The 25936-nt window shown below is 43.7% G+C and overlaps 2 protein-coding genes across 3 annotated transcripts; both read right to left on the bottom strand.

Moving 5' to 3' along the window:
- Positions 1-451: 451 nt before the first annotated feature.
- On the bottom strand, positions 452-4728 carry LOC124020896 (cytokine-inducible SH2-containing protein-like). The gene is made up of 3 exons (XM_046336199.1): positions 4143-4728; positions 1569-1729; positions 452-1394 (listed from the first exon to the last, which is right to left on the bottom strand). Exons 1-3 carry the CDS (start codon positions 4160-4162, stop codon positions 898-900), a joined length of 678 nt encoding a protein of 225 aa, XP_046192155.1. The 5' UTR covers positions 4163-4728; the 3' UTR covers positions 452-897.
- Positions 4729-7705: 2977 nt separating this feature from the next.
- LOC124031545 (twinfilin-2-like) lies at positions 7706-20862 on the bottom strand. Of its 2 annotated transcripts, none has more exons than XM_046342931.1 (9): positions 20526-20862; positions 13338-13516; positions 13144-13239; positions 12907-13011; positions 12767-12781; positions 11982-12107; positions 11668-11818; positions 8505-8626; positions 7706-8390 (listed from the first exon to the last, which is right to left on the bottom strand). In XM_046342931.1, the coding sequence occupies exons 1-9, from the start codon at positions 20620-20622 to the stop codon at positions 8217-8219; spliced, it is 1065 nt and encodes a 354-aa protein (XP_046198887.1). In that variant the 5' UTR covers positions 20623-20862; the 3' UTR covers positions 7706-8216. The 2 variants fall into 2 exon arrangements, with proteins under 2 accessions (XP_046198887.1, XP_046198888.1); XM_046342932.1 differs by lacking the exon at positions 20526-20862 and adding an exon at positions 19022-19285.
- Between the last annotated feature and the right edge of the window lie 5074 nt (positions 20863-25936).

Raw genomic sequence — 25936 nt, 5'->3', positions numbered from 1 at the left:
GTGATTCCCATTCCCCTCCCTCGCAGACTCGCCCACTGACTCAGATTCAGTCTGGCACGTTCAAATCCAGCCAGCCTCTTCTGCCTCGTAGATCGGCTGGGTACACACCAGTGGAGGAGCTGCAGGAGGACGGGCTCATTGTAATGGCTGGAACGGAATGAATGGAACGGTGTCAAACACTTCAAATCACGTTTGACTCCGTTCCACTGATTCCATCCCAGCGAATACAATGAGCCCGTCCTCCTATAGCGCCCTCCCGCCAGCCTCCTCTGGTACACACTTTAACCGGAGGGGGGGGGGGGGGGTAGTCGCTTTCTGTTATAAAGGTAACTTTAGACGTTGATGTTGCATAACAACCAATATTTTTCCTGTGGATGTACACTTATAAAGCTTCTTGTGGCCATTGACCCACCAAAAGAGAACAGGACATTGAAGACAGAAGCAGTAGGACTCATGTTGAAGATTATTTTTTATAGAAAAAGGGATATGTACAGAGTCGGGGGGGGGTAAAAAATGACCAAAATAAAACATTGAAAATGCATCTCACTGGAAAACAATTCACTGCCACAGCAAGAGGGTGGGGAGCATATCCCTCATAGCACGGGGCTACACTACAGTTCGCACCACGTTTTGTTTTCCAGTGAACCTCATGCGGCGGGGTTCGCAGAACTCCACTTCCCCCTCTGAGAAATAACGAGACACCATTTTCTGAAAGGTTCTTTCCCAGACATGGTCTCATGACCAACCATGTGTCCGATGTGGCATTATTACTGACCAGTGCAGTGATGAGGTTTCCAGCTGACAGGGACCAATTTCTGACAGCGCTCCTCGAGATTTAGTTGAACGGTTTCGTTTAATTCAGCTCTGCCCTCCACAGGGGTGCAGATCACAGGACCCTCATACCTGGAACGGGTAGTCCTGCAGGAAGCGCACCAGTGGGCGTGGCAGAGGCAGTTGGTCAGGACAGTCTGTGCTGCAGTTGATGGTGAGGCGTGCAAGGTGCTGTAGGGAGGGGAAGGCCTGGGGCTTGTGCAGGGCCCGCTTGAGCTTCAGCAGTACTGTGCTCTCCTGAACTGTCCTCTGGGCAGGCTTGCCACCATGAGTTTCCTCCACCTTCCCCTGCTGCACCTTCCTCCCTGGTCCCACATAGTACTGCACCATGCTCGGCACGTCAGGGAAGGACAGAAGGCTGGGCCGGGCTGGCGAGCTGGAGTCTAGCAGAAACCGGGCTCCACTGTACTGGATGCGTATACTGGTGGGGCCACGGGCAGTCCTAACAGACAGGGTCAGCATGTACAGGGGATGGCTGCTGTCTCGAATCAGAAAGGCCCCTTCTGACGCTGCCTGCAGAGCTTCATGGGCCTGACCTGCTGTGATGGCTCCCCAGTACCAGCCTGCAGAGTTGGGTCAAAGGTTATTCACTTATTCAATGGTTTACATTTGAGTGATAAGCCTGTAGTAAACAGTTGGATGGATGAATTGAAACGCAATTATGAAAAACATTACAACAAGAAACAATGAGGGGGTTTGGACCGAGTTCCCATTTTGAATATTGTATTTTGCATTACCTGAGGTATCAAGGTAGAATGTGTTGTTGGCGATGGTGCGCAGGTCTTTAGTGGGGTCCCACTGCGGAGAGGTGCTGTGAATGCAGTGAGGGGAGGAGACGCTCCCTGTCCTCATTCCTAGGTGGCCCTCTGTGGGTGTACCAGACAGCAGTGGTCTAGGGCTGTAAACAAGAGACCACAATAATAAGCACGGGAGAAGTGTAGGAAACAGTAGGGGGGACACTGGTATATCTAACACGTTTAACCTTCCATTACATTTCCCACTACCCTGTAATAGGATAAGTCCTAACACTTGTTGTTTGTTTTTGCATCGCTTTTGCACGCACAAAGCTCATCATTTGGGAGGGGTGTCTTTGGAAAACCTCAAATCTCTACATTAAATCTCGGACAGCTGCCTGCCTCCCTCCCTTGAACATTGGCCAGACAAAGAGCCCACACATCAAATGGTCACAGACTGTGAGTGTGAATGGATTGCGATGCTCCGTAACAGGTGTTAGGACTGTTCAAATTGGTCGTATTATAATATGAATCCCCACATGTACATTTTCAAGCCTACACAAAACAACTTCAAATGAGAATACGACAAATAGCCATGCACACTTTCTATATGGGGCGCGCTTGAAATGTGGTGGCATTTGCGTCCCTTTGCAACCATGATATATAATATATGGCATTTAGCAGATGCTTTAATCCAAAGCGATTTACAGTTGCGTGCATACATTTTACATATGGGTGGCACAGGGAATCAAACCCACAACCCTGGCCTTGCTAACGCCACGCTCTACCAACTGAGCCACACAGAAAAACACACTTTATATTGTTTATGTTGAACTGTTTATCAATGATAAAACATATTGCAAATCCTTAATACTGCAAAACTTTATGTTTATGCATTGTTTAAAGTACTTAGGCAAATTGGCTTGTCTCAGTAGTGATGTGTAGAGTTGTAGTGACATGTTTTGGGGGATTTTGAGATATCTATCTATTATTTTGAATGCTAGACTGTGAACGGAACTATTTCATATATTGTACCGATCAATAAAAACAAAGAAGGCTATAAAAAAATACATTTAAAAATAATCATTGGTGTTAGCGCCTTGAACATCACTCATTACAAAGATATACAAGGACCTTGAGCATTCTCTCCAGTGGCAAACTTTTATCCAGGGAGGAGTTTTAGTCCAGTCTCCTTTTCAGATCATTTATTACCTACTTTACTTAACAAAAGACAGATCTCAATAGGCGGTCCAGGTGTCCTCTGACATGGCACAAGTGGGAGTGGGGGGGAAAGGTTTGTAAGTCGCTCTGGATAAGAGCGTCTGCTAAATGACTTAAATGTAATGTAAATGTAAAAGGCCGATGACATCAGAAGGCACCTCTTTGTATCTCTTTGAATGGCCTACTCCATGAAGTTTGCACTTGTGCAATTTGTAAGTCGCTCTGGATAAGAGCGTCTGCTAAATGACTTAAATGTAAATGTAAATGCCTAAAAAAAAACGATTTTGCTGAAAACATATTTGTTAACCCTTAAGTGTGTATACATTACTGTATTTCTACATGAGACATTGTTTTTCAACAGGAAAATAATCCCCAAAAAGCTGGAGTGCTTCTTTAATGAAAAATATCAGCTCTTCACATCCTTTTAGCAGGCCTATGTCATACATTTGAGGATTTCATAAGTGCTGGTGTGTCTAAGTCTAATGTGTAACATGGTGTTAGTCAATTAAGGGAAGGGAACTAGCATTGTGAGCAAAGTTATTACTAATATCACTTCAGTAAATGATTTGTAAAGGATTGATAACCTTAGATTCGAGCATTTGAAGCCTCTATTTCAGAAAATCCTAATGAATCTAAAATGTTTAATTAGTTCTCATGAGGTTTCCATACAATTGGAACCACATTTTCATGTGAATCCGCATGAAGAAAAGATGCGCATTTCCCCACCAGTGGTGTGTTTCCACCGAATCCCCGAACCGACAAGGTCGAAGAGTCTGTCGATGTGTAAAACCCTAATTGCTTCTGTTCATCGCTCTTGATAAGAGCGTCTGCTAAATGACTCAAATGTAAAAAGCGTTTCTACCGACATTTCTCGCAGAATTCATTTTACAAACACAAAAGATCCCACCTTGTCAAGCGTATTTTGTTTTGTCGACATTTGGAAAGTTTACCGACACATTTTCTGTTTCCATCTGGGCTGTCGTGACATTTGTTTTCCAACATGTAGACTTCTTTACGCGCATAACAAGGTTGGAAGGAAACATAGTTAGTATTACCATCATTGGTGTTACTCCTCCTACTGTTAAAACAATATTACCATATTTACAATATTAGTTTATTGAGCATGGGAAAAAGTACCCTACCCAAATATTTTTTTATTCACAAATGCCACCACAACGACCCACATGGATCTTATTTGACTATATTGTGTATGTTTTCTGTTTTCTAACCATAAATTATTTTAGATCATATTATGTCGAAGATAAACACTTTTGCCTTTGCCTTTTGGTTTTGAATATCAACATGTAAGCATGGTGTAATTTTCCATCAAACAGGGACAAAATAATGTGAACTTACCTCTGAACACAAAGAATCATGATGGTGAGTCTTCAATATCCCATACTAGTCTAATTCCATAGCGGTTTTACGAAAATAAAGCCGGTCGAAACAAAGGAATGTGTTTATTTTGTTCTGAATGTCCCACGCATCTGTTCAGTGAATAGAGAAGTTGTGTCCGAATATCCCATATGTTAATAGACGGTCTGTAATTAACTAATTCAAAAGCAATATAATAAATGTATAATTTAGACAAATAGAATACAGAGCAGCAGTGCGATGAGTGTTGCCACTAGAATGGGTTCTAAGCGTGTGAAGGAAAGTCTGTGGGTTTGGCTTTTAAAATTCGCCAATTCCAAGAATTATATTCTGAGAACTGTCCAGCACACCAGCGCCTCTGACGTCATGCGGAGCTGCCACCGACCCGGTTATAGTTTGTAAACTCCAGTCCAAACCTTCACATTTTATTTTTTGAAATATATTACAGTGAATGCCAGTGTCAAAAAACAAACAAATTGATCATTCCTAGTGACGAGTCTAAATTCCTCATAGTCATGTCATAGCCTTGCGGTATTGCTGCGCTTGTTGCTCTGCTCTCCCAGGAATCGGACTGCACCTTCCCCCTACTTTCCAAGAATCATGGTGCGCTTATCTCCGCCCACTAGGCCTGCTGCAGCCTGCCCTCTACTCATTCTGAGAATTGAGTAATGGGTATGCGGAACTATTGGGCTATTTCCAATAATATACACTGAACAAAAATATAAACGCAACATGCAACAATTTCAATTATTTTACAGATCATATAAAGAAATCAGTCAATTGAAATACATTTATTAAACCCTAATCTATGAATTTCACATGACTGGGAATATAGATATGCATCTGTTGGTCACAGATGCCTTAAAAAATTGAATAAATGGGACCTTTTCCAGCCTCCAGGAATTGTGTACAGATCCTTGCGACATAGGGCTGTACATTATCATGCTTAAACATGAGGTGATGGCAGTAAATGAATGGCATGACAATGGGCCTCAGGATTTCGTCACGGTATCTCTGTGCATTTAAATTGTCATCGATAAAATGTCATTGTATTCGTTGCCCGTAACTTACGCCTGCCCATACCATAACCCCACCGTCACCATGGGGCACCCTGTTCACAACGTTGACATCAGCAAACCGCTCTGCCCAGTATAGTTGAAACCGGTATTCATCCATCAATCAATCAATCAATCAATCAATCAATCAATCAATCAATCAATCAATCAATCAATCAAATGTATTTATAAAGCCCTTCTTACATCAGCTGATGTCACAAAGTGCTGTACAGAAACCCAGCCAAGCAATGCAGATGTAGAAACACAGTGGCTAGGAAAAACTCCCTAGAAAGGCCAGAACCTTGGAAGAAACCTAGAGAGGAACCAGGCTATGAGGGGTGGCCAGTCCTCTTCTGGCTGTGCCGGGCGGAGATTATAACAGAACAAATGTTCATAGATGACCAGCAGGGTCAAATAATAATAATCACAGTGGTTGTCAAGGGTGCAACAGGTCAGTCAGTACCTCAGGAGTAAATGTCAGTTGACTTTTCATAGCCGATCAATCAGAGTATCTCTACCGCTCCTGCTGTCTCTATCCATGAAGAGCACAATTCTCTAGCATGCCAGTGGCCATCAAAGGTGAGCATTTGACCACTGAAGTCGGTTACAACGCCGAACTGCAGTCAGATCAAGATTCTGGTGAAGACAACAAGCACACAGATGAGCTTCCATGAGACGGTTTCTGACAGCCTGTGCAGAAATTATTCGGTTGTGCAAATCCAAAATTTCATCAGCTGTCCAGGTGGCTGGTCTCAGATGTCCCTCAGGTGAAGAAGTCAGATGTTGAGGTCCTGGGGTGACGTGATTACACGTGGTCTGCAGTTGTGAGGCCGGTTGGACGTACTTCCAAATTCTCCAAAATGACATTGAAGGTAGCTTAAGGTAGAACAATTAACATTCAATTCTCTGGCAACAGCTCTGGTGGACATTCCTGCAGTCAGCATGCCAATTGCACACTCCCTAGGACATTCTGTGGCATTGTGTTGGGTGACAAAAACTGCCCATTTTAGAGTGGCCTTTTATTGTTCCCAGCACAAGGTGCATCTGTGTAGTGATCATGCGTTTTAATCAGCTTCTTGATATGCCACACCTTACAGGTGGATGGATTATCTTGGCAAAGGAGAAAATCTCGCTAACAGGGATGTAAACACATTTCTGGGATCTTTTATTTCAGTTCATGAAACATGGGACTAACACTTAACATATGTTTCTATTTATGTTCAGTGTAGATCAGGGATGGGCAACATTGATGGAGGTGGGGGTCACAAGAAATATGAACTCATCATGAAGGGCCACAGTGGCTCGTGGGTCTGCATACCCACAGCCGGACCTGATGCACAACCAGATTTCGAAATTGCACCTTGTGTATTCTACTATTTTAACTCTCAAGAGCAAGTTGAGACCTCGACTGTGTTCCAAAAAGTTGCCCATTGTCTGCTGGAAATACGAGAACAAAAAAACAAATGTGATTTTAGGTTTGCCCTGACATTCATTTACCACAGTGATTTGGTTGGTTATTTGTTCGGTAGAGTAAGCTTTGAAACAAACTGTTGTAAACAGTCATTGAGTTCTTCTTCCTGCCTGGTCTTACCTAAGGCTTACTAATTGAATCAGGTGTGTTATTACTGAACTGGAAATGTGTGTCCCCAGGACCAGTGAAGAACCAGGATGTAATGTTAACAACCAACACGTGTCATGTGTAATCGGTCAATATGTCATCATGTGATATATAGATGTTTGAGTTGCCTTTACGAAACTTGACCTAGTGTAAATGTATGAACAGCGGCTATCAGCTGGTCTTTTAATTTGCGTGCTCTCAAAGGCATGTGTAGATTACTAATAGGCTACTTGCGAATTCAATTAAGAAGGAACTCATAATGACAGGGAATCTGCTCTGTGGTAACTATACATGACTGCCTGCACATGTTGATCGCCTGTGCTTATGTTAAAGGACGGCCATTCGCTGCCTCAACAGGCTGGACTAGTGCTGCGGCCTGCAATAGTCTTGTCGGGAACACTGCTAGAGACGTGTCCTCTCTGTCCCCTCTGCGTGGCCGTAGATGCAACAAGAGGCTATAATGCATCATCTGGCCCATGCAATTTGTGCTGTATTTTTTATGACACAACATACAGAAGAAAAAAACTATATTTTATTTGGCATTCCTCTCATTAGTATCATCTGTTTATAAAAACGTGTTTGATACAAAACATTTAGTGGCAACAAGCAAGGTATGGACAATACATTAGAGAGACACGCTTCTTCTGTATGTGACATTAGCAATAGAGAAACTCAGCTGAGGTATCTGTAAGACCACCCACTGGCCTTTAATTTCTGTCAGTCCATCTGTCTATCCATCTGTGTGTACGTGTAGGATGTTGTGTTTAAGAGTGACACGGAAAGATATTCAGAAAAATCAAGTGAAATCCTTAGTTTTATCCTATAGTTTAGGGTTTTCCAAACTTTTTTACTGGGTAACACCCCTCCCCCCCCCCCCCCCCCCCCCCCCATTGTACAAGCAAGCCGCATCTATTTCTATGGGCACAAGCAATGTTCATGAAATTTTGTAGGTTTAAAGCTTATTTCCCATAATTCTATACTTTTTGTTATGGGATGCAGAGAAAATGTTGCCATTTTAAAACAAATTTCCTGCAATTCTACACATTCTGCTGATGCACTACCCAATATCGAAACTGCAGAGTAAGTTTGGAGTAAGTTGAAAGCCGGAGTGAGTTCCCTCTGCCGACCCCTCTTCTTCCCCATGCTGACCTTTCGCTCCCCCCACAGTTTGGGAACCATTGCTATAGTTGATGTTCATGAATAGCACATACATTATTGACACATTGTTAAAACACAAGCTAAGGCAGGGGGAAATAAAAAATGACAGAAATCCCTCCATGTTCTTCTCCTTTTCCTTCTTCGTGGCCAAACAAGCTGCCAGAGGACGTGGCAACAGGAGGAGGATTCAGGGAAGGGCTGCCGAGACGACCTCTGTCCCTCTCTCTAGCTCTCCGGCCTGCTCTCCCTAGTCGCTGGGCCCTTGATGAGACGCTTGTTGCCTCTCTTCCCTGCTGGGCCACGAGGCTTGGCGAAGGCCTGCTTGAAAGCCTGCTGCTTTGGATGGACCTCATCATACAGGAACTCCTCTGTCAACTCATCCCCACTGTCAATCTCCATCTGTAAACAGACAATAACACAGAGTAAATGCACACTTCCACACAGACACAGAGCAGTATTGTGAAAACACAAAGACCCTATTGTGTGTACAATATGTGCATTTCAGAGGATTACCTTCTTGGCAACCTCCAGATGGTAATCCTTCTCCACCTCATCCAACAGTCGACTCTTACAACTGGAGTACAGCATCCGCTCCTTAATGCTACAGCTGTACCCTGGCATGGAGTAGATGAACACTGAGAGGAAGAGAAAGAAGGCAAGGAAAAGATGGGTCGTTCCACCTCAAAAAGCACAAGAAACAGAGTTGACACCGAATTGTTCTGCTCAGAACGAAATGATAGGAAAATAATTTGGGTTCTAACCCTTGGTTTCAAATGCGACATTTTTTGCATTTGTGTCACAAATTCAATGCAAGATGTCACATATATTATCATTTTCAAACATTTCCAAATCATCCTAAAGCAACTCAATGATGTTACTTATAGATTGTTTGGGCATGAAGCACGAAAATGCTATTATAGATACCATTCACTTGCATTGGATTTGTGCCACGAATACTAAAAGGTTTTGATCCCCATTAGCTTTTGCAGCTACTCTCCCTTGGGATCCACAAAAAACACAAAACAAAAGACAGATTCACTGATAGACAAGGACATTCACACAAGGTAAACAAAACCAAAAACATGGGTTGCTGTCATACCTTGTCTATAGACTGCTTACAGGGTAAGGAACCCAATATGTAATTTTGTAATTTGGGTGAACTATCCCTTAATACCTAATTGCAGGAACAGCACCACCTAGTGGTCAGAACCTGTTAATATCAGGATGTACGATGGGACATACACCTAACAACTTCAATGTCTAATTTCTCTAAACAGGGAAAAAAAGCATCACAAAATTCACTGAGAATACATTACATGGGATGGAAAAACAGTACTCCAAGCTGCAGCTGCATACTACTTGTAGAACTGATACTATATACTAAACTCAGCAAAAAAAGAAACGTCCTCTCACTGTCAACTGTGTTTATTTTCAACAAACTTAACATGTGTAAATATTTGTCTGAACATAACAAAATTCAAAAACTGAGACATAAACTGAACAAGTTCCACAGACATGTGACTAACATAAATTGAATAATATGTCCCTGAACAAAGGGGGCGGTCAAAATCAAAAGGAACAGTAAGTATCTGGTGTGGCCACCAGCTGCATTAAGCATCTCCTCCTCATGCACCTGCAAGTTCCCGGACATTTATGGGCGGAATTGCCCTAGCCCTCACCCTCCGATCCAACAGGTCCCAGACGTGCTCAATGGGATTGAGATCCGGGCTCTTCGCTGGCCATGGCAGAACACTGACAGTCCTGTCTTGCAGGAAATCACGCACAGAACGAGCAGTATGGCTGGTGGCATTGCATTGCTGGAAGGTCATGTCAAGATGAGCCTGCAGGAAGGGATCCACATGAGGGAGGAGGATATCTTCCCTGTAACGCACAGCGTGGAGATTGCCAGCAATGACAACAAGCTCAGTCCGATGATGCTGTGACACGCCGCCCCAGACCATGACAGACCCTCCACCTCCAAATCGATCCCGCTCCAGAGTACAGGCCTCAGTTTAACGCTCATTCCTTCGACGATAAATTTGAATCCGACCATCACCCCTGGTGAGACAAAACCGCGACTCGTCAGTGAAGAGCACCTTTTGCCAGTCCTGTCTGGTCCAGCGTCGGTGGGTTTGTGCCCATAGGCGACGTTGTTGCCGGTGATATCTGGTGAGAACCTGTCTTACAACAGGCCTACAAACCCTCAGTCCAGCCTCTCTCAGCCTATTGCGGACAGTCTGAGCACTGATGGAGAGATTGTGCATTCCTGGTGTAACTCGGGCAGTTGTTGTTGCCATCCTGTACCTGTCCCGCAGGTGTGATGTTCAGATGTACCGATCCTGTGCAGGTGTTGTTACACATTGTCTGCCACTGCGAGGACGATCAGCTGTCCGTCCTGTCTCCCTGTAGGCATCTCACATTACAGACATTGCAATGTATTTCCCTGGACACATCTGCAGTCCTCATGCCTCCTTGCAGCATGCCTAAGGCACGTTCACGCAGATGAGCAGGGATCCTGGGCGTCTTTCCTTTGGTGTTTTTCAGAGTCAGTAGAAAGGCCTCCTTAGTGTCCTAAAGTTTTCATCACTGTGACCTCAATCGCCTACCGTCTGTAAGCTGTCAGTGTCTTAACAACCATTCCACAGGTGCATGTTCATGAATTGTTTATGGTTCATTGAACAAGCATGGGAAACAGCGTTTAAACCCTTTACAATGAAGATCTGTGAAGTTATTTTGGATTTTTACAAATTATCTTTGAAAGACAGGGTCTTGAAAAAGGGACGTGAGTTTAATTGTTGAGTGGGATTGTCGTGGGGTGTGGTGGGCCTATGGGTGGCTTTTGACCACATCTTATGATTCCTCATGTCTAACTCGTTGTTAGACAAAAGCTGGGTCCAAATCGGATGTTAGGTACTATATTTATTCAATATGATATAAATCTTATGAACTAAAATTTCCAATTTGGGTGCAATCAATTACCTTCATTTCTCAAAGAAAAAACTTTATTTCAACAAAATAATGCTGCAGTAATGCTAATCACATCCGTTTCTAACTACAGAAACAATTTCAGAACAATCTGAGATGGTGGGTGTCATGGCTTGCAGAAATGACATGGAACAACCGAGATATATTTTGGCAATCTAGTAGGAGATTGGACCAGCTGTAGGATTGGCCCTCATTGATGCCCTCTCTGTCACCTGGAGTTGCATGTCAAATGGTCCAGAACAAGGAAAGCACAAAGGACAATGCCCAAGGACTAGTCAGCCCTTCCCCCTCTGAGGGGCCAAAATGTATCACTCTGTTACAGTCGCCAGAGGACTGACTATTGAATGTGTGATAGAACAATACGATAGTATCCATGTTTGGTATCTATGTGAAATTTGTTCACTGAGGATAACTCTGATGCTATCTATATTGATGTATGATCTCTGTGGTTACTTGTATCTGGACAGAGTGAACTCTGAATGACTCCATGCAAAGGCATTTTATTGTCTTTTCAGGAATTCTGTGTTATTTACGTTGGTCTCATCCCCCACACAAGCCTTTAGATGCTGTGACATTATAATAGTGCACCATTTTATTTGTATGTAATTGAGAGAGAGAGAGAGAGAGAGAGAGAGAGAGAGAGAGAGAGAGAGAGAGAGAGAGAGAGAGAGATGATCGATAACAGACTGACCAACAGATTCCAAGTAGTCCCCTTCGTGAGAGTGTTTATAGAGGAAGAAGTGATATCTGGGCGTGTCCGTGGGAACCCTGCAAGGCAGCTCACGGGTCTCTGTCGGGTCAGAATGGACCAGCTCTATAGTCTCTTTCTCTGTGTCCAACTTCTGCAACACACAAATATTACACAGCTAACACTGAGATGACTGTGTATGGCTCAGTCAGTGTGCTTTGGGTCAGAATACATTGGTCAGTCATGGTGAGAATGTGGCCGCTAGAGATATCAATAATTTGTATTTGGTTGGCTAATGGCATATATATATGGCTCACCAGCTGTATGTAGTTGATGCCTTTCTGTGCAAGTTGTTGTAGTGCCTGTTTGGCTTCCTCCTGCAGTGGGAAAGCAAGGCCCTGCAGTGTTTGGTGCTTACTCTCCACACTGGTCTCTGTTTTCACCTGCAGGGAGCAGCATACACATTAAATGAGACACCCACCTCATTGCTTGAATGAAAATGCAGGGTGACCAAGGTCAGGCACAGAATAAAACATGGTAGTGTTCACATACCTACACAACACATGGGTGTGTAAGGCTCTCTCTCTCCATCTCCCCCCCTCTCCCTCTCTCTCTCTCTCTCTCTCTCTCTCTCTCTCTCTCTCCCCCTCTCTCTCTCCCCTCTCAATCTCTCTCTCTCTCTCCCTTTCCCTCCCTCTCTCTATCTCCCCCCTCCCCCTCTCTCTCCCCCTCTCTCTCTCCCCTCTCTCTCTCTCTCTCTCTCTCCCTTTCCCTCCCTCTCTCCCGCCCCACAGAGGTGGCTAGAGTTATTAATTCCCCTCAAATAATGTTCACCTTGAATTTGGTTTACTATCATTTTCAAAATTGTTCAAGTTGATACATTCCATTATTTGGGGTGGTGGTATTTAGTATACTAGGACTATCAGTTTTCTGTATCCCAGTTGCCAATCATGCAGGGTGGCTGTAAAAAGCATGGCCATTATTTAAGGGGAATGTGTGCGCCTCTTTATCTTAACTAATGGGGGAATTCGCCGTTCTGGCCTCAGTTTGTGAAAACACACATGGTCACACAGACACAAGCATGCATGTCATAATAACTCACCTGCTTAACCCTTCCCTAGAAAAGTAACGACAACAAATCGTTAGAAACTGAGACATTGGGTGAATACTGTACACATACACTGTGACTGCAATAAGCTGTGGAGTTGACGACATCACTGTAGGCGATGCTTGTCCCCTCACCTCGTTGATTTTGATTCTCCGCAGCTCCTGTTCAGCAGCTGTGAGTGGGGCAGGGCCGGAGCTGGAGGACACGTGACGGTGGTAGCCCTCGAGACAGATGTCCTCCTAGTGAGAGAAAATAAGAGGTCAGTCATTTCGGGAAGGCCCGAGGGCCAACAGTTCTAGCCTCATCATTAGTCATGTGAGACAGAATAACCAAGAGGACGTCAAAGGGGTTTCAAATGGCTTCTACTGTACCTCCACTGTGCCAAACATCTCATCCTTCACATGACCACCACCAAACTCTTTCTTCACTGTGGCACGGGTGGCAGCGTACAGCATCTTCTGTCTCACCTGCAGTGGACATCAATGGGTGAATGACACATGGATCAGTGAAATGTGTTTGCTGTGATCATGAGAGTGTGTGTTGCACAGGTGCAACTTGCACGTACTGGAGATTGGTCAGGAGACCAGGAGATGAAGATCCACTCATATCCCTGGGCATTCTGGGAGTCGAGGCGGTACAGGATGTAGCAAGGCTCCTGGTCGTCTAGCAGAGGAAGTAGGAAGTGGTCATAGTCCTGGTCCCAGCTCTGTGTCGGCTCTCTGAATGCCCCAAGCACCAGCTGTTCTGAAAAAACAAAGCACAACTCATTACACACCTCGACCCATGCTTCAACGTTTATTATTCAGCTACACGCGTGCACGCACGCACGCACGCACGCACGCACGCACGCACGCACGCACGCACGCACGCACGCACACACACACACACACACACACACACACACACACACACACACACACACACACACACACACTTAATCTATTTCACTTCATGCACTCTTCTGGGCTCATCTTACATCCCCTCTCGTGCTTTTTGTCAACACTTTGCTTAAATTAGCCTCAACACCTCAATGAACTATTCATCAGGTCTCGGGATCTGTATTAATCTCACTGGTGTATGGAGACCAGCCATTGAGTTGAAACTGTCACTGATTGACAGTAGCCTTGCAGTCCTGTCCTTGATGGCAGTTTTAGCAAATCCTCTCTCAATAATGTTTATAACATCTGAAAAGAGTGTCATGAAATGATCCAGGGTCACTTGGTTTGGCAGGCACAACGACAGAGGAGCTTCTGTGTTTAAAATGTGATGCGTTGGTGCAATTTACTAGAAATCTTTCACTAATTGCTAGGACTATCAAATGAGGTCACAGACGAGATGCGCACACACACACTCGCAAAGAACAACTTAACGACATCCAACCACAAACAGATGATCAAAACATGAAGGCAAGTGCACACATGCCCATTCTTAAACCTGCATACATACATAGACCAAAAGTCCAATGTCCTTGAGGGGTGCAGGGGGATTTCTTGACCATCTATCACTGCAGTTGCTATTCTGAGCCCCAACGCATTCCAACTATCAGCACAGACACATACTTTCCATCAGCCAGTCACACACACGCACGTTTTGTTCTTCTATCCTCATGGGGACCTAAAATGTATTTCCATTCAAAATCCTAGTTTCCCTAACCCCTGACCCAAACACTAAATCGTTATTTTAACCCTAAACTAACCCTAAACTAAAAATACCCTTTGTCCTCATGGGGACGTGGGAAATGTCCCCATGAGGTAGAATTTTCCTTGTTTTACTATCCTTGTACGGACTTTTACACACACATACACACACACTTATTTTGTCATATTACTGAGAGTTGCTGAGAGGATAGTATTGAGTGACCAGCTACTAAGGATCAGTGTTGTAGGACTCGAGATCTCGAGTCCAGTCTCGAGACCACATATTGAGTGTCTCGGGCTTGTCTCGGTGTCGAATACATTTGTGCTTGGTCTTAAATCGGTCACGGACAGTGAGGACACATCATGTCTTCCTGAAACCAGTGGAGAAAAAAACTCAATTATCATCTTCCATTCAGTCAGCTCATAAAACTGCTTCGCCAGGTCAAATATATACACTTATTGAAAGATTAATCTATTACAGACATGTTTGCGCAGTGGTGAACCTATAGGCCTTCAATGTGTGACAGGTTGGTGATACTGAAAGGACAGCAACCATAATACCAGCTCACTCATGTAGGAGAATGCACTTGTTGTAAAACCCAAAGGGCCAGTGGTGTAGTGGAGGGTATAGGCAGGTATACACTGTATACCCAATTGTTTTTCAGTGGGCACTTCTTAATCCCTACTGGTGTTTCTCAAAATAGTGTAGTAGAGACAGTGGCAACCCATCATTCGGGGCAGAGATCGTTTTGCATGTTATTTTGGCATTAATACGTGTCACATATCAGTTTGCAAACAATATTTTTAAAAATGTAATAGTAATTGAGCTAATAAAGCCACATACAAACTTGTTTTTTTGTTGCTTTCTTTAGTAAGGCAGCTCCAAAATGCAGGTGTTTTAGCCTAGCTCAGTGCTTTCTGTGGGGGTGGGGCAGCCAGAGGAAAATACAGAGCGTAGGGGTTGGTAATGTTCTCTAGTTGCGCCGTGATTGGCTCAGTGTTCTGTCAGTCATGGGGACACGTATTCACCACAAAATCTACGGGTAGAGCTAACAAATTTTAGCCCCTTAGGTGATACCATAGAGTTACATTAGAAGTGTCCATCTAAGAAGGCTCAAGGTCATTCGCCACAGATAAAATGACGTCAAATCATGTTATATCTACAGTGATTTGATTGGACTGATCATGTCAACATCATATTTTCAAAATCTTATCTAGCTAGCTAGCAGTCATCATCATGAATCAAGTTGACAATCTACTGGCAAATCCTTTTCAATCCTTGTCATATGAAGATAAATAATGAAGAGAAATGAATAATAAAACGTATCAGTGCTCACCGGCCATTGGACATCAACATTACACAACAAGTTTGAAATAAAAAAATCAACAATGAGTGGTTTGGAATGAATCAGTGGCTAACTGCAAGCATTGCAAAGCAATCACTAGCCTTCTATTCAGTGGAGTGGGTGTTGGGTCCAAGCCTGGGTTTAAGGGTCTCTTTTCCAAGCTTAAAAGGATAAAGATTTAACATTGGCCATGCTGTCAATCCAGGATGACTTCTGCCACACTCAAAACAACTGGAAACTTAGAAATGGGAAATCTCAGACTTCAGTGAGTTCAAGACAACTGAGAACTCTGAAAAAAATGAGCTCTGAATAGGAATATAAGTTTTGAACGGTCATCCAACTCGGAATTGCTGAGTCGGGAACCTGGGCCTCTTTCAAGAGCTCTGACCTGAAGATCACTGACGTCATCATGATTCGACCTTGTTTCTTTTCCATGTTCCCAGTTGAATGCCAGACTTTGATGACAAAGTTTGATGACAAACAATGCCCACGAAGGACCGCCGCGCCACTTTCTTGTTCAAGTGAGCACAGCACAACAAGGTAAATCCAAAAATGTATTCAATGCTGCTGCATAAATTATATAATATTCCAAGGAGATATGTATACTGTAGCAAAAAATAATAATACTAAGTGTATGTTGTGTAGTAAGCTGTTAGTATCCCATGTGCCTCTACCTAATAATCTGGTCCCTTTGCCCCCATAGCTTGCTGTTCTTACTTGGTGGTGCACATGTAGCCTATAGCCTGTTTTAGAGAAATGTAATAATCAAATCTATTTATCCTACGGTTCTGACTTGGTGTACAGGGAGAATACTGTAAGAAAGGCCCATGTTCCGAATTCTGTCATTGTACATTTCAAAAGTGCTGAAAATATAGTTAAATTGACCAAGTCCATCCTATCTGGCTCATTAATGTCTTAATCAAAATTACAGATTGCCTCTTATCCACTTTTCGTCCCCTTATGCCATAGTTTGTACATCTCAATTGTCAGTAGAAACCACATTTGTTTAAGCAAGTCAGCCATGTCAGCCGTGTTTTGTTAAATGCAGTAAATGAGGTTGAATTTAATGTTTCGCTGTCAGACAAGGCTCCGCTGATATCCAGGTGCAGCTGTGGTATATTATTGGGACTGCTGTTGAGACTGCAGTTTGGACAGCTTTATGTGCAGGCCAAAACAGTTTGTGGCCACCGTTTGTCACCATTACAGTGCAATGAATCTATTGTTTATTGTTGTGGCTTTGCCGGGCATGCATCTAAAACATTTATTTTTGAGTTTGCCCCACCGAGATTTACATGCTAAAATAACAACTGAGTAGAGGTATACAACTTATCCATGATGTAGTACAGTAGAGAATTCATGCACAAAGTAGCCTACACAATCGCAAAGCCTGTGAAATATATTCCGCAGCACACAGCCTAGTTTCAGTGGAACATCATCTCCAGGCAGCAAGAGCATGCGGCTCTCAACTGGTTTTGGTATGAAGCAGCTCACAGAAGAATGACATCAGTAGCGGGTAGGGTAGGAAAGACATTTCAATTTATTATATCTACCAGTAAATGCTAACTAAGGAAACAATGGGTGCATGGTATTGAAAAAGTTTATTCTGAAGTGTTGCTTAGGCTATTTGTGATGTCCATTCGGGATGCACTGTTTCAGTTTCAATGACTCAGTAATCTGGACAAAAAAATAAAATGTAACTAAGGATGGGAATGTCAATACAGTAAAACAAGGGCAATGCAAGGGCAATGATCACAAGTCAGTCATAACGTAGCTAATAGGCTAGCGTATCTATTTATGCAGCAAGCTAAAAACATGGAGCCTAATGATAGCGAGCTGGCTAGCTGCTAGGAGGATGTCATGTCATGCCATTGGAGGAGTGGGTGAGTGACTAACTTTTCTCCCTCGTGTAGTTTTTCGGTGGCTATACACAGCTAGAGATGCAGTTGTCATTTGGTTAGCTAGCAAGAACTTGAGCTACTGTTATCCAGTTAGCATATCTCTTGTGTTCGCAAATTCACTCTGGCTGTCTACTCCGATATCAGAGCACTCTTGTCTGAGTGTGCCAAAGTACTTATCAATTTACGAATGCGCAACACCCACTGAATATGACCAGTGTCAGTAAACGTAGGCAAAAAGTAATAGTTAGTCAAGAACGTTCCAGATAACATGTAAACAGCCTAACTGTCTCAGCCTCCAGTATTTATGCAGCAGTAGTTTGTGTTGGGGGGCTAGGGTCAGTTTGTTATATCTGGAGTACTTCTCCTGTACTATTCGGTGTCCTGTGTGAATCTAAGTGTGCGTTCTCTAATTCTCTCCTTCTCTCTTTCTTTCTCTCTCTCGGAGGACCTGAGCCCTAGGACCATGCCCCAGGACTACCTGACATGATGACTCCTTGCTGTCCCCAGTCCACCTGGCCGTGCTGCTGCTCCAGTTTCAACTGTTCTGCCTTATTATTATTCGACCATGCTGGTCATTTATGAACATTTTAACATCTTGGCCATGTTCTGTTATAATCTCCACCCGGCACAGCCAGAAGAGGACTGGCCACCCCACATAGCCTGGTTGCTCTCTAGGTTTCTTCCTAGGTTTTGGCCTTTCTAGGGAGTTTTTCCTAGCCACCGTGCTTCTACACCTGCATTGCTTGCTGTTTGGGGTTTTAGGCTGGGTTTCTGTACAGCACTTTGAGATATCAGCTGATGTACGAAGGGCTATATAAATAAATTTGATTTGATTTAACCAGCTCTGCTACGGGTAAAATAGCCAGAGTGAGCTGTTCTCTCATTTGTGTGTGGATGTAGCTAGCTAGCAAACGAGCCAACTTTAGCCAGTTAGCTTGGGTGCTTGGTTGTGACAGGCATGTATTGGCAGGCAAGCTGCAGAAAGATGAGGAGGCTACAGTTCTCCATCGTTTATCAGTGCAATTTTGACAGCCAACTAGCTGAAAAAGTTTGAGAGGGTTTATCTAATCTTTAGATTTAAAAAAAACAACATGTTTTTATTCAACCAGGCAAGACAGTTAAGAACAAATTCTTATTTTCAATGACGACCAAGGAACAGTGGGTTAACTGCCAGGGGCAGAACGATGGATTTGTACCTTGTCAGCTCGGGGGTTTGAACTTGCAACCATTCCGGTTACTAGTCCAACGCTCTAACCACTAGGCTACCCTGCCACCCCAGGTTTGGCTGTAATTGTAAATAAGAATTTGTTCTTAACTGACTTGCCTAGTTAAATAAAGGTGGAATAAAAATAAATAAAAAATACTTGCCTGACTGTTGGCCCATAGGCCTCCTGGAAACAGGCCCAGACATCAGAGTTTAGACACGGCCCTTAAACTACCCAGAGACAACCCAAAAAGAGCCAGTCACCACATCCATATCAGTCAGAAAGTCTCAGATTACTACAATATGACAAATGGCCCAGATAGAGTGTCAGTAGGCCCAGACAAGATGTTCCAAACAAGATGTAAACATCCCAGATGTACATCATGAAATGTCCTGTTGCCTCATGGTCTGTTTCACACATGCACAGTCTGGCACATAGCATGAATGCCTTTCACACAGCTAATGAACAGCTGCACTAACTACTGTGTCATTCTTATTGGAAAACAAATCATGATGACTAATGAATGTTATATTTATTGATTGCACCTCAGGTGCTGAGGTGCAATCAACAGGTTTTGTCATTGGCATCATTCGACAGTGAGTCCAATGAGGACTCCGGTCATATTTTCCATAACCCTTTCGAATGAGAGTTCAATGTAACTTCATATCTCAATTGGATCATATAAACCTTGACAACATGCCAACCATTACAAAGTTGAGTAAAGCTGTCAGTCTCTCTTGCAATCCCTTTCATCAGACTGAATGCATCATCTGACCAAACACATGTGGCCTCAGTTACCCAACACATTGAGAAATGTTTTCTCCATTAGCAGCATCCACACAATCAAGGGACTGAACAGCAGAACAACAAACGACATACCAGGCGGTGTCAGAGGAAGGCCTAAAAAATGGACAAAGCCTTCAGCCACCCAAGCCAAAGACTGTTCACTCTGCTACCTTCGGGCATACAGTACCAGAGCATCATCTGTCGGACCAGAAGGCTCACAGACAGCTTCTACCCCAAAGCCATTAGACAGCTATATTGTTAATCAAATGGTTACCCGTCTATCTGTATTGACCCTACCTATGCACACTCACAATACTATACACTCGCACACACTACACTGACACTCTCACACAAAGTCACACACACACACTGCATGCACGCGCACACACGCATAACGACACCGCACACGCGGCTGCTGTTCTTTCTTTTACTGTTATTATTATCTATCCTGATGCCTCGTCACTTTACACTGCCTTTATGTACACATCTACCTCAAATACCTTGTACCCCTGCACAGTGATATGGTACTTCCTGTATATAGCTTCATTCTTGTGTATTTTATTGAGTTACTATTTTTAACTCTGCATCATTGGGAAGGGCCTGTAAGTAAGCCTTTCACGGTAAAGTCTACACCTGTTGTATTTGGCGCATGTGACAAATAAAATTTGATTTGATTTTTGGGTTAACTCTCACACACACCTTCACAAATACACACATCCTGATACAAACACACAGTTAGAACAATTTAATCACATAATAGGTGAAATAATTAAAGTTATCAATTTAATATAAATCTTATGTCAACTCTGCCAGACCAAGATCCCACCTGTCCTGCCAAGATCCCTCCCTCCTGCCCAACCGCTGTCCCCTGGGTTACTCACCATCCTGGATCCGCACCTTGATGAGGCGGACAGCTCCACCCCTTGCTCTGGCCAAGAACTCCCTTAGTTCCGGCGTCACAACAAGAACCAGAAACATTGTGGGTCAGCAAGAAGTCTGTCCCACCCTCCGGGTGCTGTAGGGGGGAGGGGTTGAGAGACGGTAGAGCCAAGCCAAGTCCCAGAGCGGACGGTGGAGATTCAGCCCAGACAAAGAGAGACACAATGGGATAACCTGTGGCAATAAAAGCGCTGATAAAGTCTGCGTGACGAAGCGCTGGTCTAAGTGTCTGAAATCGCTGCGTGAGTGTATGAGGTCTTTGAGTGAGTGGGACAGTATGAGAGGGGGACACAGCTCGAGTAACTGGGGCAGGATCATGTGCGTTCAGAGAGGGAACCTGATCCCCTCTCTCCCAAATTTAGCTGCCACTGACTGTCCAGCCTTGGGTGTCTGCCTCCCCACCCCCACCCCCACCCCACCATGGTCTGCTTGAGAGACAGAAAAGTGACACGAAAACCTTATAATCACACTCACCTGAGGCCCTGACCCAGTGACATTTCTGTTAAAGGGTTTTCAACTATGTTTAAATGTGATTTGGTGCACTGGAGAGAAGTGGTTGGAGGACTGAGGATTCACATGCCAAAGACTGACAAAGATATGTCTTTGGTGGACATGTATGTTATGTTTATGGCACACTGTCACAAGGGAACATTTGTGTTAATGCACAGTTCACAGCCATGAAGAATAACAATGGTCCAAGTATTGAAACGAACGGCACACCCGTGAATTATATTTCCCGGTGATTGAACTTAATGCCCTCCTTTTGTAACACTGATTTCTATTGTTACCTAGAAAACCATTTCCAAAAGCCTTTGGGCAAACCCCAAGTGTGTTCAGATTATCTAAGAGAATGAGATACCAACTAGACCAAAGGCCTTGGTCAAATCAATGAATATGACCCCTGTGACATAAACAGCTGTGCTTAAGTTCAGCCGCAGCAAGCCATTCCCTGGTGCGTGGTTGTCGAATACCGAAAGGAATTCAGATCATAAAAGAACCCCATGAATATTAACAGCATTCGATCCCAGTTTACTTGCTACTGTATGTCCAGTTTTTTTTGGTTTAAACCAGATCAAACCAGATCAAAAGGATCATGTGTTGAGTGAAATCCTTTTCATCCATTGGAAACGTTACGACTCTCTTCTGGACACCTCAGCTCATGGATGGACCTATGAACGTCACAGTGTTTTTGAGTGTTAGTCTCTCCCGAGACACCTGCATGAACTCTCCACAGTGGTTTTATGCATGTAACTAGTTGATGGTTTTTTTTGGTCACCTTTTATAGAAGACGTCAAAGTGTGTGTGCCACTGAAAAGCTACGCTGAATGGATTATCAGAAAATAAAAATCCCTCTTGCATTTGTAATGTTAATGATGTTATGTTTAACTATGAAAGTGAAACTGTTAAGTGAGTTTCTGATACAGTTTGTTGTCAGACTCATGAGGTGCAATCAACAGTCAGGTTTTGTCATGAGTATCGTTAGACAGTTTGGATTGAACTATACACTGAATGTAAAAAACATTAGGAAAACATTCCTAATATTTAGTTGCACCCCCTTTTGCCCTCAAAACAGCCTCAATTCGTCGTGGTCATTGACTCTACAAGGTGTCGAAAGCGTTCCACAGGGATGCTGGCCAATGTTGGCTCCAATGCTTCCCACAGTTGTGTCAAGTCGACTGGATGTCCTTTGGGTGGTGGACCATTCTTGATACACATGGGAAACTGTTGAGCATGAAAAACCCAGCATTGCAGTTCTTGAGACTCAAACCGGTGCACCTGGCACCTACTACCTCACCTCGTACAAAGGCACTTAAATACACTGCTGAAAAAAATAAAGGGAACACTAAAATAACACATCCTCGATCTGAATGAAATATTCTTATTAAATACTTTTTTCTTTACAAAGTTGAATGTGCTGAAAACAAAATCACACATAAATGATCAATGGAAATCAAATTTATCAACCCATGGAGGTCTGGATTTGGAGTCACACTCAAAATTAAAGTGGAAAACCACACTACAGGCTGATCCAACTTTGATGTAATGTCCTTGAAACAAGTCAAAATGAGGCTCAGTAGTGTGTGTGGCCTCCACGTGCCTGTATGACCTCCCTACAATGCCTGGGCATGCTCCTGATGAGGTGGCGGATGGTCTCCTGAGGGATCTTCTCCCAGACCTGGACTAAAGCATCCGCCAACTCCTGAACAGTCTGTGGTGCAATGTGGCTTTGGTGGATGGAGCGAGGCACGATGTCCCAGATGTGCTCAATTGGATTCAGGTCTGGGGAACAGGCGGGCCAGTCCATAGCATCAATGCCTTCCTCTTGCAGGAACTGCTGACACACTCCAGCCACATGAGGTCTAGCATTGTCTTGCATTAGGAGGAACCCAGGGCCAACCGCACCAGCATATGGTCTCACAAAAGGGGTCTGAGGATCTCATCTCGGTACCTAATGGCAGTCAGGCTACCTCTGGCGAGCACATGGAGGGCTGTGCGGTCCCCCAAAGAAATGCCACCCCACACCATGACTGACCCACCGCCAAACCGGTCATGCTGGAGGAGGTTGCAGGCAGCAGAACGTTCTCCACGGCGTCTCCAGACTCTGTCACATGCTCAATGTGAAACTGTTTTCATCTGTAAAGAGCACAGGGCGCCAGTGGCGAATTTGACAATCTTTGCTGTTCTCTGGCAAATGCCAAACGTCCTGCACGGAGTTGGGCTGTAAGCACAACCCCCACCTGTGGACGTCGGGCCCTCATACCACCCTCATGGAGTCTGTTTCTGACCGTTTGAGCAGACACATGCACATTTGTGGCCTGCTGGAGGTCATTTTGCAGAGCTCTGGCAGTGCTCCTCCTTGCACAAAGGCGGAGGTAGCGGTCCTGCTGCTGGGTTGTTGCCCTCCTACACGTCTCCTGATGTACTGGCCTGTCTGCTGGTAGCGCCTCCATGCTCTGGACACTACGCTAACAGACACAGCAAACCTTCTTGCCACAGCTCGCATTGATGTGCCATCCTGGATGAGCTGCACTACCTGAGCCACTTGTGTGGGTTGTCGACTACGTCTCATGCTACCACTAGAGTGAAAGCACCGCCAGCATTCAAAAGTGACCAAAACATCAGCCAGGAATTATAGGAACTGAGAAGTGGTCTGTGGTCACCACCTGCAGAACCACTCCTTTATTGGGGACGTCTTGCTAATTGCCTATAATTTCCACCTGTTGTCTATACAATTTGCATAACAGCATGTGAAATGTATTGTCAATCAGTGTTGCTTCCTAAGTGGACAGTTTGATTTCACAGAAGTGTGATTGACTTGGAGTTACATTGTGTTGTTTAAGTGTTCCCTTTATTTTTTTGAGCAGTGTATATTCTTGCCCATTCCTCCTCAATGGCAGACATACACAATCCATGTCTCAATTGTCTCGAGGCTTAAAAATATATATTTTTTAACCTGTCTCCTTCCCTTCATCTACACTGATTGACATGGATTTAACAGGTGACATCAATAAGGGATCATAGCTTTCACCTGGTCAGTCTGTCATGGAAAGAGCAGGTTTTTGTAATATTTTGTACATTGTGTACAACCTCTTCTACTCTAGCAAATTCACTCACGTTGGTCTCTTGAATGGGCCAGGAAGCATTTTGTTTTTGAATGACCATTTCTTTTGTGTGGAATGTCAAAATCAAACCAAAGTATATGAGTGTTGTTGTAATAGAACCCACTATACAAAACATTTTGGTAACAGTATATTTTTTTTATTAGGGACATTGAGATCATGTATTTCATGGCTTGTTAAAAAGGGGGGGATTGAAGTAATTAGTTCTATAATGAAGAATATACATTATCTTTTTGTGAAAAGAACTTGGTTGTAGTGCACTATTGTGTTCTCACCACAAGTAATTGAGAAAAATTTAACTGGGGACAGTAGTTAAAACAATACTAGAACACAATTTTAATTCAATGTCCTGAAAAACTGGCCAGCGGTTAGAAACCATTTCAAGAACCCTACGTTCCAATTCCCTGAAACGTCTCATAATACCATTACTAGTAGATGCGGTTATAAAATTAAGCATCCCAAGCACATGTGTTAATTGTACATTTTAATTTCCCACTTTAAAAGACCTCTCTAGTTTGTTGCAGCAAACAGCTATTGTCAATTTCAACATCTGACGTCAAATCGCAGCTTTCAGAGCATCGCCAATTGACTTTGTTCAAAAGGTAGACATGCTCCTTTTGAAGAAGACAGTGATAATGCAGTCTAATGTAAATCTTGTAGTTTTTTTAATCACCACTAGAAAGGTTGAGTTTCTCTGTGGACACATGCATTCTTGTATCTCATCTTTGGCCCAATTACTTTACTTCAGGGGCTTTCAGTAGCCTTTTATGACTTGGTGGGTTAATCATTCCCATGTCCCTGCTTGCTTTGTCATACTTCCATAACGTGCACCGCCCTTTTGAGTGGTTGTGCGGGCATGGAGGGAGGAGCTATTGAATAATATGTGAACCTTAGATTGTTTACCTAAAGGGCAGATTGTGCCAGAGGTAAAGCATTCATACACTTCACCAGCTGAACACACCCTCCTGTAGATATTAACCCGTCAGTTGATACGAGTCTACAGACACACACTTGACTGCGGGTAGCCTAGCGGTTACGAGTATTCGGTCAATAACATAAGTCACCGGTTCGAATCCCCATGCCGACAAGGTAGAAGTCTGCAGTTTTGCCCTTGAGCAAGACAGTTAACACCCAACAACTGCTCGCCGGGCACCGATGTCATGGACTTCAGTTAAGGCAGCCCCCTGCACCTTTAGCACAATTGAATAGGTACAGTATCCCCTTTCACTTCCCATTAGAAATGTACTGTGCTTGTACATTATATCAACAACTGTGTTAATGATGTGTTGCTCACTGACAGTGTATATGTAGAAGTAATCTTGCTTAACCCAGAACTAAAGTCTCACGGAATTGGTCAGCTGCTCAATTAAGTTCTGGGTCCATACATGTTTAGGGATTCATGAAATGCTATAACGAGGAGCGGAACTGAACCGAGGCGCTCCACCCCCTCTCTGCAAGTAATGGGCCGAATGTTCCATCCCCTTCAGAAGTTTGAAAGATGATAACACCTGCGAAATCATGATTGGTCCAAATAACCAGTGACGAAAAAACCCAAACATAAAAATGTTATGAAAAACTACTGCTGCTCAAATCCTATGCATCCCATTTAGTCCCAACAGATTGTCTCAGTTTACATGCACAATCTTTCCACGTGAGATTAAGGTAGAACCTGTTTAGGAACATGAACAGACATACATTTCACCACTCATTCACACACAGAAGTCAGACACTTG

Source organism: Oncorhynchus gorbuscha, linkage group LG03 (genome assembly GCF_021184085.1).
Source record: "Oncorhynchus gorbuscha isolate QuinsamMale2020 ecotype Even-year linkage group LG03, OgorEven_v1.0, whole genome shotgun sequence".
Lineage (NCBI taxonomy): Eukaryota > Metazoa > Chordata > Actinopteri > Salmoniformes > Salmonidae > Oncorhynchus > Oncorhynchus gorbuscha.
This window is presented reverse-complemented; position numbering and strand designations above follow the sequence as displayed.